The sequence below is a fragment of the Coptis chinensis genome, chromosome 9, assembly GCF_015680905.1.
Source record: "Coptis chinensis isolate HL-2020 chromosome 9, ASM1568090v1, whole genome shotgun sequence".
NCBI lineage: Eukaryota > Viridiplantae > Streptophyta > Magnoliopsida > Ranunculales > Ranunculaceae > Coptis > Coptis chinensis.
Genome location: NC_141464.1, coordinates 52,108,826 through 52,124,987, shown reverse-complemented (window position 1 = coordinate 52,124,987; position 16,162 = coordinate 52,108,826). Strand labels below are relative to the sequence as shown.

The 16,162-nt window shown below is 32.9% G+C and overlaps 1 protein-coding gene across 2 annotated transcripts; it reads right to left on the bottom strand.

Annotated features, from left to right (window-relative positions):
* Positions 1 to 7,751: 7,751 nt before the first annotated feature.
* On the bottom strand, positions 7,752 to 10,920 carry LOC147476595 (uncharacterized). 2 transcript variants are annotated; one of them, XM_086584731.1, is made up of 7 exons: positions 10,539 to 10,879; positions 10,153 to 10,225; positions 9,994 to 10,037; positions 9,619 to 9,661; positions 9,171 to 9,428; positions 8,395 to 8,466; positions 7,752 to 8,069 (listed from the first exon to the last, which is right to left on the bottom strand). In XM_086584731.1, the coding sequence occupies exons 1-5, from the start codon at positions 10,580 to 10,582 to the stop codon at positions 9,315 to 9,317; spliced, it is 318 nt and encodes a 105-aa protein (XP_086440857.1). In that variant the 5' UTR covers positions 10,583 to 10,879; the 3' UTR covers positions 7,752 to 8,069; positions 8,395 to 8,466; positions 9,171 to 9,314. The 2 variants fall into 2 exon arrangements, 1 of the variants encoding a protein (XP_086440857.1); XR_015209304.1 differs by lacking the exon at positions 9,619 to 9,661 and having other exon boundaries at positions 10,539 to 10,920.
* Between the last annotated feature and the right edge of the window lie 5,242 nt (positions 10,921 to 16,162).

Sequence of the window (16,162 nt, the reverse complement as noted above, 5' to 3'; positions counted from 1 at the left end):
GTATATATTTATCATAAGAAATCATATATATCACATACAATAACTCCATCACACGTAAAATCAATATTTTTACTTTGCTTATTAATTATCTTGTTGACTCCTTTATTCAAAGACACAGCCCAACCTTTAGTTCCTCCTCCACGATTTGCACTACACACATTTGTCAAATCACACATATCCGTCGCACTCACACACACGAGTACCACTACAAGACATATGTCCCAAGCGGGATATCGCCTCCAGGAAACATACTTTCATCTTGTAAACTCGTAACTTGTGAGTCACAGCCATCTCTGGGCTTTCGATACACATAATCACAAAGCCTCCTTTGGGCATAACAAAATATCAGGTCATTCATGGCACATTCAATGAATACCTTAGGTCATTTCCGCCACATTCAAGGAATACCCATCATAACACTAACGGGTCATTCATGGCACATTCAATGAATACCCTGAGTCATTCCCGCCACATTCAAGGAATACCCAAACCTACATTTCCGTACATTCAAGGAATACGACCAACTCGCAAGGCGAATACCTTAGTTCCTCTCTAGGGCAGTCCAAACTATTGGGTCATTCATGGTACATTCAATGAATACCCATCTATCACATGACATCACAAGTCATAATATCTCATTACCAAATCCTGAGGCATGGAGAGTTCTAAAGATGTGGGCGACACATTAAAACATTATTATCACTTATAATTATACTAGCATTACTCATGTCAAAATAGACCACACATGCAGAGAGTCATTTTCGCGCGTCAAGGCAAATCAAGCACTTAAATATCATTGAATGTAAATAGACTTATAATCAAACAAATACAATTTATCTAACCACACTCATATATACAATATCATAAACAAATAATTCATTAGCCCAAATTCAAGTCCACACACACTAATGTCCAAAACATATCCACATATACTAAAGTCTATATTCATATACAACTTCTATCTCACACATATATATTTATGTAGTCTCAAAACAACAGTAATTTCTAACACAATCACATAGTTATCACACAAACTAATATATATATTATAGATATAGTGGCTGCACTTTTGTTCAAAGCTGCCTACGTATCCAAATCTTTCTGGATTGGAATCAAGCTTTCGTAGTTCTTAACATCCACATAGTCAATGCTATAGTTTTTCCTACATTCATTCAAATGATATGTAACTTAATTATTTAGAAACTAAGGTATGTATACATACTTTTTCATGTAGGACTCGAAGTCCCAACCTCAGCCTATCTAAAAGAAAACTTAAGTTGAAAACGGTAAAAATCCTAATCTTCAGCAAATTAACTTTCTGACGGACTATCTTCCGAATGGCTCAACTCTTTCCACAAGTGTCCAAACGAGACAAGGCTTTTTGTGTTGAAAAGATGACACACAGAACTTACTTTCTCATGTTTTACAAAAACACTCAATCTCATTCTAAAAATGCCAAAACTATGCCGGAATACAGTGCGAAGAAACTGATTTCTGACGCATTGTTTTCTGCCAGTCAAACTTCCAAACGTCATAATTAATTCCACAGGCCTTCGAATGCGATGAGACCAATTGGAATAGAAAGCAGACTTCTAGATCTTACTCTTTTATGTTTTATAAAAATTCTAACTCTCACCCTAACTATTTTAAAACTGTACTTGAACACAGTGCGCAGAAACTGATTTCGGATGCACTGTTTTCTGTCAACCAAACTTCCAGACCTTATATCTATCACCACAGACCTCGGAATACGATGAGGCCAATTGGGTTGGAAAAAAGACACATAAAACTTATTTTTTCATGTTTTGGCGAGAGTTTGAATCTGAACCTACCTATGTGAAAACGTGGTTCGAAAACAGGCACAGATCCGGATTTCTGCAGTCAGAAAATTCTGACGTGCTAACTTCCGAACACCGTAACCATATCCACAAACCTCGGAATGCAACGAGGTCGATTGGGTTGGAAAGCAGACTTCCAGACCTTATATTTTTATGTTTTCCTAAATTTCTAGTTCAAACTATAACTAAATCAAAATTGAACTCGAAATCAGACCAGCGCTAATCTTTCTTAAAATTTCAGCAAATCTATTCGTACCTTCAATAATGTTTTCACATCAGTTATAGCTATACTGAACTTTTACATACTCATAAGAATCAAAGATTCAAATATATATTAAGGGCTTCCAAATAATCAATGCCCTACAGACCACCAACGACAATACACGCAAACCCATATATACCAGAGTGTAGAGAGAATCCATGTCAGACCAGAAGTAAAACTATACTCACATGTAATCAATTCCTTGGATCTATACGGACACACTTTTTCTTGTATTTTATAACTGTTTTATACTTTTGTAGAATCTATATTATGACAGTCCATTTATGCTCACCTTTCATTATTTGAATAGTATATTATTCCACCTGTAGCTATCAAGTAAATCAAACAGTACCAAGTATCTAATATCATCAGTCTCAGAAAAGTCTTGAAGCTACCAATATATCAAATATCATTAATGACCGAAAAATGCTTAAAGCTATTAAACCTTAACCTTAAGCTTAAGCTTATAACTTCATTCTGAACATAAAAGCCCGCCCAAATTCTGACATATAAAGTCAGACCAAGTCAAACAAAAACCAACAGGTATCACTACACATGCCTAGCCATACAAACATACCTACACATAAAACAAAAAGCCTTGGTGCCAATATATATCACCTTCTTAACAATTAAATACCAACCCATACATAGTCTTTAAATAGTAGTATCAAGTCCAAAAAAATCTAAGTTAAATTTCTTACGCATCAAAAACCCATACATAGTCTTTAATTTTTTAACCTCTATCACCAACCTTGATAAACAAGGTGAAGTCCAAAAAATCTAAGTAGATAAAAACGGGATGTTGGATTCGTGCGGAAATCCTTACTCGGATCAAAACTTCAAGTCTATGATTGACATCCCGTCGAAAAAAAATTGTTAACAACGGAATCCAACATGTATTTTAGTTAACAAATCAAATATAAAAAACAAAAACTTGGTGACCTTGTGAAGTTCATTAGTAATGCATGCCGAAGTTTATGGCGATCCAAATAACTAACATTCTTGAGGAAAGTAGGTGATAGTTTCCAAAAATCAAAGAACCAATTTGTTAATAAAATATATTTTAATCAATATCAAGATATAAAAATAAACTTGGTTGTTTAGAGTTTAGGTTACTCACAATATCAAGCTAAGTTTTATTTATCTAAAGCGAAAAAACCAACAAAACCGAAATTCATTTTAATCAATTCAAGGCGTATATGAAGGTTGTCTTCTTCCTTCGGCTTTTATCTCTCTCACAACCGTAATCTCTCTCTCTCTCTCTCTCTCTTTTTAGATCCTGTCTATTTGTTTTTCTCCTCCATTTCAAAAACCCCAAAAAACTAACAAAAGATGGAGAGTTCAGTTGTAACCAAACCCTTCTTACTCTCCCACATTTTTATCTTATCTTATTTTATCTTTATCATTTTCTTTTCTTTTTAATATTATTATTACTTTTTAAATCCTAATAATAGGGGAAAATAAAGAAAATTAATGGGGTGTTATAAAGTAGGGCTAGAAACCGAAAGCACAGAAGTCAACAATGCAGAAGCAGTAGCAGTATGAAAAGGCATCAATGATTCCACACAACAACTCATCTCAACAGGTGATCTTCATACATAGAAACACATTAAGAAGATACATATATGAAAGTATTACATAGATAGAGAAATAAAGAGGTAAAAGTATGATTAGTTTTTTGAATATGAGAGACCTGAAAATGCCATTTGTGAGAGGTTTTTGCTTTGGAAGTCGAAAAGGAGAGGCTGAAGAACGAGATGCTTTGGATGTGCTGCGGAGAAAGGATCTAGCGCAAGAAGCGGCTGTGGACATTTTTTTTTGGGTCTGGTTGAGTATTGGTTGGGAGGTTTTGTTCCCTGAGAGTTGAAACTTGAAAGTGTAAATTAACCCCTATTAAGGTTTAACTAGATTTTTGAACCGTTCGTGGAGGACCATTTTTATATAATTTTTTTTAATTTGGATGCATGGGTGGATGCATGGGTTCCACCATGCACTCTTCTATCAGTTTGAGCACTGGAGCTAGAGTAACTTATACATAGGAGACGAAAATGAGCATTATACCAAGTTAATAGTAAAAAGAAAATTTTAAATTCATATTATAAGAGCTGAAAATATTCTAATTGAGCTACTCTCCGAACAATCGATTGAGTCCCCTTTAGGGTTTGTAGTAGCTGCAGTGACCTTTTAAGTTTTGAGTCAAATGACAAATTGTATCCACTATATGCCACCCGGCCTATTACTTCCCCACATGACTACTACTGAAAGGAAGTGTGCAATCACAAATGTACAAAATATTGTAACAATGAAAGTTCATGAACAAAACACGATAATGACTTGGGCAGTAGAAGATGGAACAATTTTTTTAAGGTAATTGTATAGCATTACCAACTCTACATTTTCATGAAGTCAACTTCTTATTTTAGTTGTTAAATCAAAGCTCCAGCTTTTGTGGCCCTTTTTTCACCATCTTTAGCTTTCTCAAGTTCTTCTTTTAGGAATTTTACCTCAGACTTCAGCTCTTTCATCAATTCAGTGCTCTCGTTGGATTTTAACTCAACATTGGAATCAAGTAAGGCCTTCACACGACACAACTCCGTAGAAAGCAATTCCACTTTCTCAGCATGAATTTCTGCAATCTTGGTCGCATCATCAACATGGCTCAATGCTTGATTATTTGCATCACTCATCATGGCCGGCATCTCATGTTTCATTCGTTTAAGCTCCTCTATAGTGGACAGAAGGGATGTGACATCAACAGCATATTGGAGTCGGACAGTAGTGATCTCATTCTGCCATTCCTCTTCCCTCTTTTGTGTTGCATATACTCCTGTGAGTAGCCCAGAACTTCTCAATCTCGGTAGTCTCCTCCACTCGTTTTTGAGAAACTAAAGCTTCCCAATCTTTTCAGTAGCCTCCTCAGCCAATTTCTCCGTGGCCTTCAACTCCTCAAGAGCTAAAGCCTTCTCTTTCTCCACAAATGCTTAACTGATCTTTCGAGTTCTTAAGTTCCTCTTGAATCTGACTCAACTGTGCCTGCATATTTGATCCTTCCGACGTGCGAGGTTGTGTTTTTTACACAAAACATAAATGTACAAAAGTATACTGAAAAATTAGACAATGTAAGACTAATAAAGTATCAGGATTGTAATACTTACTTTCATCAACTTACATCAGGTGTAAAAGGTAAAACTGATCTTGGGGATCTATCTATGATATGAATATATAGACCCCCTTAAAAGCAGTTAGCTTCATAAGTAATGTGTGCTATGATATTAGCATGCCCCAAGTAATGTGTGCTATGATATTAGCATGCCCTCAAAGCTACTGCTTATTCACTATTTGAGTCATTGGTATATGAATATACAGACCCCCTTAAAAGCAATTACCTTTATAAGTTAAAATGTGCTATGTAATCACTTGAATGGACAGAATAGACGATGTCTCTGTTAGTTATGTTTGTATTGAAGCCTTAGAACTAATGACTCATAACTTAAGCTACTAAATCTGGACGAGGAAAAACTACTATGGACTAATAATCTACAAAGTAATGTGCCGATGCTAACAGTGCATGTATATCTACATAAGCTATATGACTAAAATTAATTAATTAGGTGAATGTGCTATTATCAAATAGAGGTAATACAATTAAGCTTTATAATTGCTTAGAAAAAAATTATTGATTTGGGTACCGTACTATAGTGGATTTTATAAAATGGGTATTGTATTATTTTTTTGGCAAAATAGGGTACGTTATTTTTCAAATCTTGCAAAAATGGGTACCGTCTATATATATTGTAATGTATATATACGTATTTGATGATTTGGCGTACATAATGTGTACACATGGGCAACTCAGTCTCCACGTAAGCAGGCATGCACGAAGCACGTGAGTCTCATACCATTATTTCAAATCGCAAAATCAAACACCCACACTCTCTCTCTCTCACGCGTTATCTTTGGGCTTTCTCAAAGCCCATGTTCATCTCCCTCCAAAATCCCAAAATCCCGACCCCAAAATCCCTAAAACTTCACAAACCCTTGTCTGAAGAAATTTCAAATTCAGCTGTTCTTGTGGAAATTCTTGTTGAAAGAAAACCTAGTTTAACTATCTAAATAGGTAAGTTATATTATTATTACTTTTCTTTGTGTTTCATTTCGATATTTGTATAGGTTGATATAATAATGTTTGTTCTTTATTTAATTTGAATTCATGTTTATTTTCTTTTCAGTGGAAACTAATCATGAGAGTATGATGATAGAATTCCACCATTCCGGGGGATTTAAATCCTCACCAATGCTAAATTACAGTGGTATAATAGAGTATGTCACAGAGTTGGACTTTGATAGGATTTCTTATTTTGAACTTTTGGGGATAGTGAAGGATGATTTGAATATACATAATTTATCTAACATGTATTGGGCACCTCAAGGTAGAGTTTTGTAGAATAATATCCACCAAATCCTTAGTGACAGAGACAATTGAAATGGTTGAGTATGCCAAGAGAACAGGTGTAGTTGAGGTGTATATTGAGCACAATGAAGTTGTGCCCCAATGTCCTATTATAGAAGCGGATGTGAGTAGTGATGAATTTGAGACTGTAATATATAGAAATGGAGGATGAATCTGATCAGTCTGATGCTGCTAGTTTAGATCATATAAGTGATGTGGATGAAGAATTGCTTGAAGTAAGAACATAATAGTTGGTTAGTATGAAGATGAAGAAGAAGTCAAAAGTTATTGAGGATGTGATTGACAATTTGGATGACAATGTGAACGTTGAGGATGTTCCAACTGATGGAGGTGGTCCAAGTATTGAGGGGTTAGCACCAATGGTGGATGGAAATGAAACTGATTATGCTAGTAGTGATGATCATGATAGTCCTGAGGTTAGTAGTGAAGAGGATGAGATGAGGCCTAGGTTAGCAGCTAGAAATAGAAATAAGTTCTCAATATTTAATACCAAGACTGAGATAAAGAAGATTCAGCTTGAAGTTGGGATGAGATTTGGTCATAGAAATGAATTGAAAGGTGCTTTGAAAGATTAAGCTATTGCTACTGGGTGCCTAGTTAAGTGGTCTATCAACAAAGCAAGTAGGATGCAAGCAAGATGCTACCCAGAAGGTGGTGAATGTCTTTGGAGACTGTGGGCTAGTCCTATGCAGAATGAAGAAAATTTCCAAATCAAGACACTTGTTAATATGCATAAATGTTCAAGGAACTTAAACAGTAGGCTTGCTAACTCTCAGTGGTTGGCTAAAGCTTATCACTACAAGAAAAAAAAATTTATATCACTGTTAAAAATAGTGACAAAAAGTCTTTTGTCGTCACTGTTTTTTTTTTTCCAAAACCGTGACGGAGTGGAGTCATTTTTTTTTCCCCTCAAAACCGTCACAAATATTCTTTGAAGAACAGTCACAAATAATTGAAAACCACCATAATATAACCAACTTTAAGTGACGCTTTCTCCTTGAAGTGTGATAAATTGTATCCAAAACCGTCATAAGAAATAACATTTTTATAACTGTTTTCACAAAACCGTGACAAATGGTTAAAAATTTTACAAAAAAAAAAAACAAAAAAAAATCAGTAAATTGGTTTCGCACTCTATATCTCTGCTAAATCCCTATACAACCTTAACAAAAAAAAAGTCTTAGCAAATCCGTAATCCATTAAATTTCCAAATAGCATTCACAAACACTAATTCCATTGAACCAATCAAAGCTAGACTTAGATAACAATTACATTTATTTAAATAAATCATTCTAGCCCACCGGAGTCGTCACATGAACTCAAATACATTTATCATTCGTTTTGAGCGTAGTCCACAACAAGTTCTAGTAAGAAGCCAACAAACTCGTATCATTATTTCTCAGCGTACACCTCTAACACAGCTACAGTACTCCCTAGTACCTAACAAGGTGGGGAATACTCTTAGTATAGCTCCTACATCTCACTTGTGATATTCATCCTGCAAGTAAAACATTTAGCGAGCGCAAGTCAAAACTTATATAAAGCGAGTACTTTCCGTACTAAAATATGTCAAGAGGAAGAAGCACCATGTGAAACAAATGAACAATACATTGTCAAAGTAGTCAAAAAGACAAACTACTTGCATAAACCACTTACTAAGTTTGGGCAATTTTATATCGTAGATATTAAAGTAAACAGTACTATCAAATCATGTTGATGCAAGTAACTTAGCATGCACTCTTACAAAACCTTAATGATATGCCAGTGTAACTCTAAAATCATGGACAACCACTTTCCATTAAACTAGGGAATGAGAAATATACCTTGTCGACGTCAACTAGAGGGACCTTCAACTGAAATTTAGGATCCAACCAATCACGTGGGTCCAAGTTCACCTGGAGTTGGACAGAATTGTATAGAGAAATTCAGTGCAACAGACATCAAAATGGGACTGCACGAAGGGAATATTGCATAGATGAAAGTAAGAATGAAAGGCTGCAAAAAGCTCAGGTCGGTTAACATTCCTTATTGAGGCCAATAGTCACACAAGCCAAATGCCCCATTTTTATGCTAGTCAGCTAGTGGCAATTCAAAATTTTCAATATAAGTACAACTTATGAGTTATGACCTATTTCAGCGAACAAAAGATTTCCCTGCCATATATCACAAAGAAATTTCTGATCTGATGGTTTTAAGGCCATTACCACTGAAAATGGTAACATTCTTCATATTATGTGACTGCCTTTTCAGATACGATCAGAAAAATTGGATTGCCAATTTATGGAGAACTAATGGTGTTTTATTACACAATCAATTCTACCGGAGAATCTATTATCTGTAAATTAACATTAGCAAAATAGCACTTCATTGTTGGAAAAAGTATTTTGGAATATACCTTTTCAGCAATGAAACACATTCTAGGTGTTGAACTTGGTTCCTAAATTAGCCCAATACATAGCCACACTGGAGGAAGGGTAGGGCAATTGTATAAAAATTTAAGCAGGTAAGTGCTAACTTATGGATTACTTGTTGGGTACTACTGTACTAGTTACACATGTTTAATTGGAAAGAGGAGATTTACATGATAACATGAGCTTACATTTCCATTGGATTCAGAGATAGAACCAAGTCCTGCCTGATTGTTCACAGCCTCAACATCACTGGAAGTAGAACTTTGGGATTCTTTGTAACCCTTAGCTTGGTCACCTTCAGAAAAGCACGTTCTTCCACTTGTGGAGGCAGACTATCCAGAGCAAAACTTCCTCTCTCCAGAGAAACAATTTTTGGGGACATATTCTAATTCTTCATGTTCATAAATAACAATGTCCTGGCTCATGTCAAATGGGGGCTCAAATGCCTATGTACAATAAGATAGAACCATTAACAAGTTAACAACATACCAGATTCCTAATGAGGGAGGAAAGAGACATTGTTTGCTATAAAATATTATCAAAATGCAACCCTACTATAAATACAAAAAAAAACACAATGATCTGAGGAAAACAAATGACAGAAGAAACTTAAATACAGAGTGGGCTAGAGATCACCTCAAGCATGTTCTGGATAAAAAATGAATTTACTGAAATGCACCTGTCAATTTTAACATCAGGGTCTGACAAAGATTAATGGTTCTATATAATCCTATTCTGCTGCAGTAAAGAACATAATGCCTTCATAATAGCTTATAATGCTTTGTAACTGTGTTATCTGCATGATTCGAGATAGAAATCACACTTGTTTGAAAGACCTCAAGTCCTTCAAGTTTCTATTTATCCATTCAAAAAACATTGTATCATGTCAACAATGTCCTTCAAGTTTTGACAAGTTCTCAAAGTTTGTGTGTGTGTGTGCTTAAGACATAATATACACTCTAGACTCAAAGTTTAGCGGGACACTAATTGTGACTTGAGAAAACTACATACCGTCTAAGTTGTTGACACTTGGAAGGATAATGAGAAAGGATAGTCTGCACAAGCACAAGAAATGAAAACTTAACAAAATAAGAATCAAACGTGAAAGGTTATTCTAAGCAATTAAACAAATGAATATGAATAAAACTCGTTAACTTTACAAATGGATACCTTGTGAGTAGGAGGAAGCTTTCTATAAGACCTTTCATATCTTTTAACATCTTCTTCTGCAGCGTCTGAATAACTGAACAAACAATGCATATTGAGAAAGAATAATAGTCACCATCATACAAACATGCATCTATACACAAACTCACAAAGTCACGTTTCAATTTTCAATGGCCAAATCCATCTACAGACCATTATAGGTTTACAAAAACATTGTCAATTTTCGCCCATGCTCTACGGAACAAGGAAAAAAATAGCCTTCAATCTCCAACTCATATTCTCATCATTACCAAGTACAACATATTGAAAAAAAAATCGAAATACACAATACAAGAAATTAATAATAATAAAAAAAAAACTAGTTGTTGTTGTTTTTTTTTAGTACGTACTTGAGGTAAGCACTGATGATTCTTCTTAGTGATTTAACTTCCATAGCTTCTTCCAGTTTACTATGAGTGTGTTGATTATCAGGGTTATAATACAACTTACAGGGAGGGTTTATGGCTAGAAATCAGTACGCGAGAAACTTTAAAGTGGTTAGTGTGATGTGAGAGGTTTGGTACTTTGGTGTTGAGTGTTTCATTTTTCCTCATATATCCACTGCTGGTGAGTGTTTCATTTGGAAATAGAAAGAAACGGCATACGAGATGATGATATAAAACTGGATCTTGATCGAGATGATGATTTTGAGGAAAAAAATAATTCAATTTTAGGGATTCTGAAATGCGTATGAGAGGTATTTGTGAGAGTGTACCTTCTTGGAGTGGGAATGAGAGAGGGATAACATTTATGTGGGAAGTTAAATTAGTTTGGGTGCTTGATACTTTGAAGAGATATGTCGATGTTTAATAACTCTCGTAATCGATCTTTTTTTTCCGCTTATTAGAAAGAAAGTAGTTGTTTTGCTTTTTAGATAGTGCGTTAATTTCAGTTTTTCACTAGATTTTGGACCCGGGCATACGCCCGGGATCTATTAAATATTTTGTGTGCTGAAAAGGCTTTATAAAATGTCTCACACAAATTTTCGAATCAGAATATATTTTTATTGAAAATAAATTGAAATATGTTAATATAATTACCAACATAAGACTTAGAAATTAAGAGATCAAATTGAGATAGCATCTTCACTTTATGGTTTAGGATATTAATCCATAATTTTCAAATAAAATTATCTTAAACTCGATCTAGCTTGTATAATAGTTTTTTTAGATTTATGGTGATTTAGCAGCAAATTTTCAAATCAAAATATATTTTTATTGAAAATCAACCGAAATACGTTAATGAAAGTGATTATGGTGCATAAAGTACTAAACTAACTAAGGGATCAAATTAAGATAGCCGAAAGCAAAGAATTATGGTGTATAAGTACTTGGAAACTAAGGGATCAAATTGAGATAGCCTCTTCACTTTGTGGTTTAGGATATTAATCCGTAATTTTCAAATAGAATTATCTTAAACTCGATCTAGCTTGTATAATAGTTTTATTAGATTTATGGTGATTTAACGGTAAATCATCACCGCCAAATTTTACGTACTAATGTGTACAAATCACTAAAATAGATTGATTGTTTCCATATCCTCAAAGAATACACTACTCCCACTTGAAAAGATTTATCACATGAACGTGTCCCCTACTTAGCAGGTGCCGTTATATTAAATTATTCTAAAAATATTAAGCAACTATGCATAGCTATGAGATATGAAAATTATATTAATTACTCAATTAAATTTTTGCACCACTCTCTATAAAAAGGAAGCATCAAACTTTGATAAAACTCATCGACTTCTTTTCATTGTTAGTTTTAACAATAGAAGTTTGATTGAAGTTTTTTGAGAATGTCCAATTTGGTGAAGATAATATTGAAGCTACTTGAATAGCAATGCATTCCCAATCACAATAAAAGAAGTATGATAAACATTACTTAAAATGCAAAACTATATTTGTCGAGACATTTATTCCCCCTACATATAATACAAATATATTTTAGGGTTATTAGTTGAATGCATTTGCATCAAGTTTATGATTTTTCATTAATTATTCTTTGAGGTTAGTTTAATGTAGTACGTTGCATCCAGTTTCCAAATTCTCATTAATTATTCTTTGAGGTTAGTTCAATGCAGTTGCATTAAGTTTCCGATTTCCCATCAATTATTATTTAAGGTTAGTTCAGTGCAATTGCATCCATTTTATAATATCCCGTTACTTATTCATTAAGGTTAATTCAGTACAGTTGTATCCAGTTTTTTATGTTTCGTTAATTAGTATTTGAGATTACTTTATTGAATTTGCATCCAGGTTCTAATCTCTCGTTAATTACTCTTTGAGGTTAGTTCAATACATCTGCATCCAATTTCTGATTTCCTGTTAATTGTTTTTCTAGGTTAGTTCGATAGTTTACAATTTCTATACAGTTTGCATACATGTAAGAGTCTGTTTTTTTAAACTCACTTTCATTTTGGGTTCCTAATTACTCGTAATTACTCATGTGAGAAGGCTAAAAAAACCGACATTTATGCTTTGAGGTTAGTGCGATGCAGTTACATTCGACTTTCAATTTTCAGTTAACTATTTTTTGAGGATATTTCAATGCATTTGCATCCAATTTCTTATTTCCCGTTAGTTAATATCTTATTTTAGTTTAATGCAGTTGCATCTAGTTTTTGGTTTTTTGTTAATTATTCTTTGAGGTTAGTTCAATGCAGTTGCATCCAATTTCCGAATTTATGTTAATTGTTCTTTGAGGTTAGTTCAATACATTTGCATCAAGTTTTCGATTTCCCGTTAATTATTTTTTTAGGTTAGTTCAATGCAGTTACATCACATTTATAATTTCCCGATAATTATTCATTTAGGTTAGTTCAGTGTAGTTTCATCCATTTTTCAATGTTTCATTAATTAGTCTTTGTGATTAGTTCATTGCATTTGGATCTAGTTTTCGATTTCCCATTAATAACTCTTTAAGGTTAGTTTAATACATCCGCATCTAGTCTCTCGATTATTTATGCTTTGAGGTTAGTTCGATGCAATTATATCCGGTTTTCGATTTCCGTTAATTATTTTTGAGATTATTTCAATGCATTTGCATTTAGTTTCGATTTCCCACCAATTATTCTAAAAGGTTGCATTCGGTTTTTATTTTATGTTAATTATTTTTGAGTTTAGTTCAATGTATTTGCATCCGGTTTCCGATTTCTCGGCCTATTAATTATTATCTGAGGTTTGTTTGATGTATTTGCATACCGTTTTCGATTTCCCATTAAATATTTTTCAAGGATTTGTATACAATTTCTAATTTCCCTTTAGTTATTATCTGACGTTAGTTTAATGCAATTGCACCCAGTTTTCAATTTCTAGTTAATTACTTTTTTAGTTTAGTTTATTGCATTTGCATAAAGTTTCCAATTTCCCGTTAATTACTCTTTAAGCTCAGTTATGCATTTGAATTCAATTTCCGATTTCCTTTTAATTATCCAATGTGGTGTATAATACCAACTTCTACTGATCCATCTCAGAGTGTCCTTGCAAACATGACATAAAAAATAAATTATGTTTGATTTACTATGTGGGATCATGAAGATTACCATTACCGGTTCGATTTCTCATTAATTATTCTTTAAATTATGCATGACTTACTATGTAGAATCTTCAAAGATTATCTACGAACGGGTGTTGTTATATTAATTATTTTGAAAAATATTTGTAAATATGCAAAACTTTTATATATTAATATTATATTGATCACTCAACCAAATTTCTTATAACGTGAAAACCTTATTCTCCATTAAAAAAAAATAACTCATGTACCTTTAATAAAACCCTTCAACTTCATTTTGTTGTTTAATAATAGAAGTTTGATTGAAGTTTTGTGAGATTGCCTAATAAGGTGAAGTTCATATATATTGTAGCTACTTGAATAGCAAAGAGTTTCCAATCATACGGAAAGAGATAAGATAAACATCATTTTAAATGCAAAACTATACTTACCGAGACATTCCCACAACATATAACCAAACTATGTTTTGAGGTTAGTTTAATGTATTTGCATCCGGTTTCTGATTTTCCGTTATTTATATTTTGAGGTTAGTTCAATCTGATTTGCATCCAATTTCCAATTCAAGTTATTTATTTTTTGAGATCGGTTCAATGCGATTTGCATCCAGGTTCGATTTTCGTTAATTATTCTTTTTGATTAGTTCAATACATTTGCATCTAATTTCCAATTCTCTGTTAATTATTCTTTGAGGTCAGTTCAATACATTTGCATCCAGTTTCTGATTTCCCATTAATTATTCTGTGAGATTAGTTTAATGCATTTGCATCCAGTTTCTGATTTCTCGTTTATTATTTGATAAAGTTACATTTGCATCTAGTTTCCGATTTCTCATTAATTATTGTTTGAGATTAGTTCAATGAATTTGCATCCAGTTTCCTATTTACCATTAATTATTTCTTGAGGTTAGTTCAATGCATTTGCATCCAGTTTATTTTTTGAGATTAGTTCAGTGCAGTTCCATCCGGTTTCCGATTTCCCATTAATTATTTTTTAATATTAGTTCCACGCATTTGCATCATGTTTCCAATTAATAATTAATTTTTCTTTGATGTTAATTCAATGCAATTGCATCCAGTTTCTGATTTTCTATTAATTTAATCTTTGAGGGTTAGCTCAATGCATTTGCATCCAGTTTCCGATTTGCCGGCAATTATTTTTTTATGTTAGTTTGATGTATTTGCATCCAAGTTTTGATTTTCCGTTAATTATTCTTTGAGGTTAGTTTAATACAGTTGTATCCATATATATTCCAATTTTCTATTAATTACTTTTTAAGATTAGTTTAATGTTTGCATTTGCATCCAGTTTCTGATTTTCCGTTAAATATTATTTGAGGTTAGTTCGATACATTTGCATCCAGTTTTCGGTTCCCCATTAATTGTTTTTTTTTTACGTTAGTTTCATTCAGTATTATATATATTTTAAAATATTTGTCATTATTGCTTTGCCGTTTGTTTGTTGTTTTTTTTTTTTTTTTTTTTATTATATATATTTTGTGATGTTATTTTTTGTATAATTGTTTTTAACTATGTTTTGAGGCCATGTTAAAGATATATTCGAAATAAGTCGGTGTTTTATTATAGACACTAAAATTGTATGATTTGTAGTAAAGAATTAGTTTATACAAATTACATATTTTTTAGCATTTTTTTTTATTTGATCAAATATATAAGAATTGGAACACTAAAAGTGTTTGATTTGTAATAGAAAATTACTTTTTACAAATCACCTATTTTTTAGCAATTTTTAAAAATATTTGTCATTATTGCTTTGCCGTTATTTTTTTTTTTCATTTTCTATTATATATTTTGTGATGTTATTTTTTGTATAATTGTTTTTAACTATGTTTTAAGGCCGTGTTAAGAATATATTCGAAATAAATCGGTATTTTATCATAGACACTAAAATTGTATGATTTGTAATAAGGAGTTCTACAAATTACTTTTTTTTTTTTTTTTTATTTGATCAAATATATAAGAATTGGAACACTAAAAGTGTTTGATTCAAAATAGAAAATTACCTTTTACAAATCACCTATTTTTTAGCAATTTTTTTTATTTGATAAAATATGTAAGAATTGGAAATACACTCAAACTCTCCAAATATAATAATTATAAATACACTCAAACTCTAGATTCTATGTATGTGAGATTGTAGGCTATTAGAAAAGACTATCTTTCATATTAGAGTGTCACATAGGAGAGAGAAAAAACTAACTCTCTCGTATTAGAGTGCCACATAGGAAAGAGAAAATCCTCAATTAGAGGTCTCTGCTTTAGTATATAGATAGTAGATAACTGATATAATGACCAAACTGACCTTGTGCTATTTTGGTTTTGCAGGGTCAACCGCTGGTCAACTAGATGATGGGCGGTCGGGGGTCTAAGGGATACAAATTCGACGGGCGGGTGGTTGAAGTGTCATGTCTTAGTACCATCACCCGCCTGTTGGGTCGACTT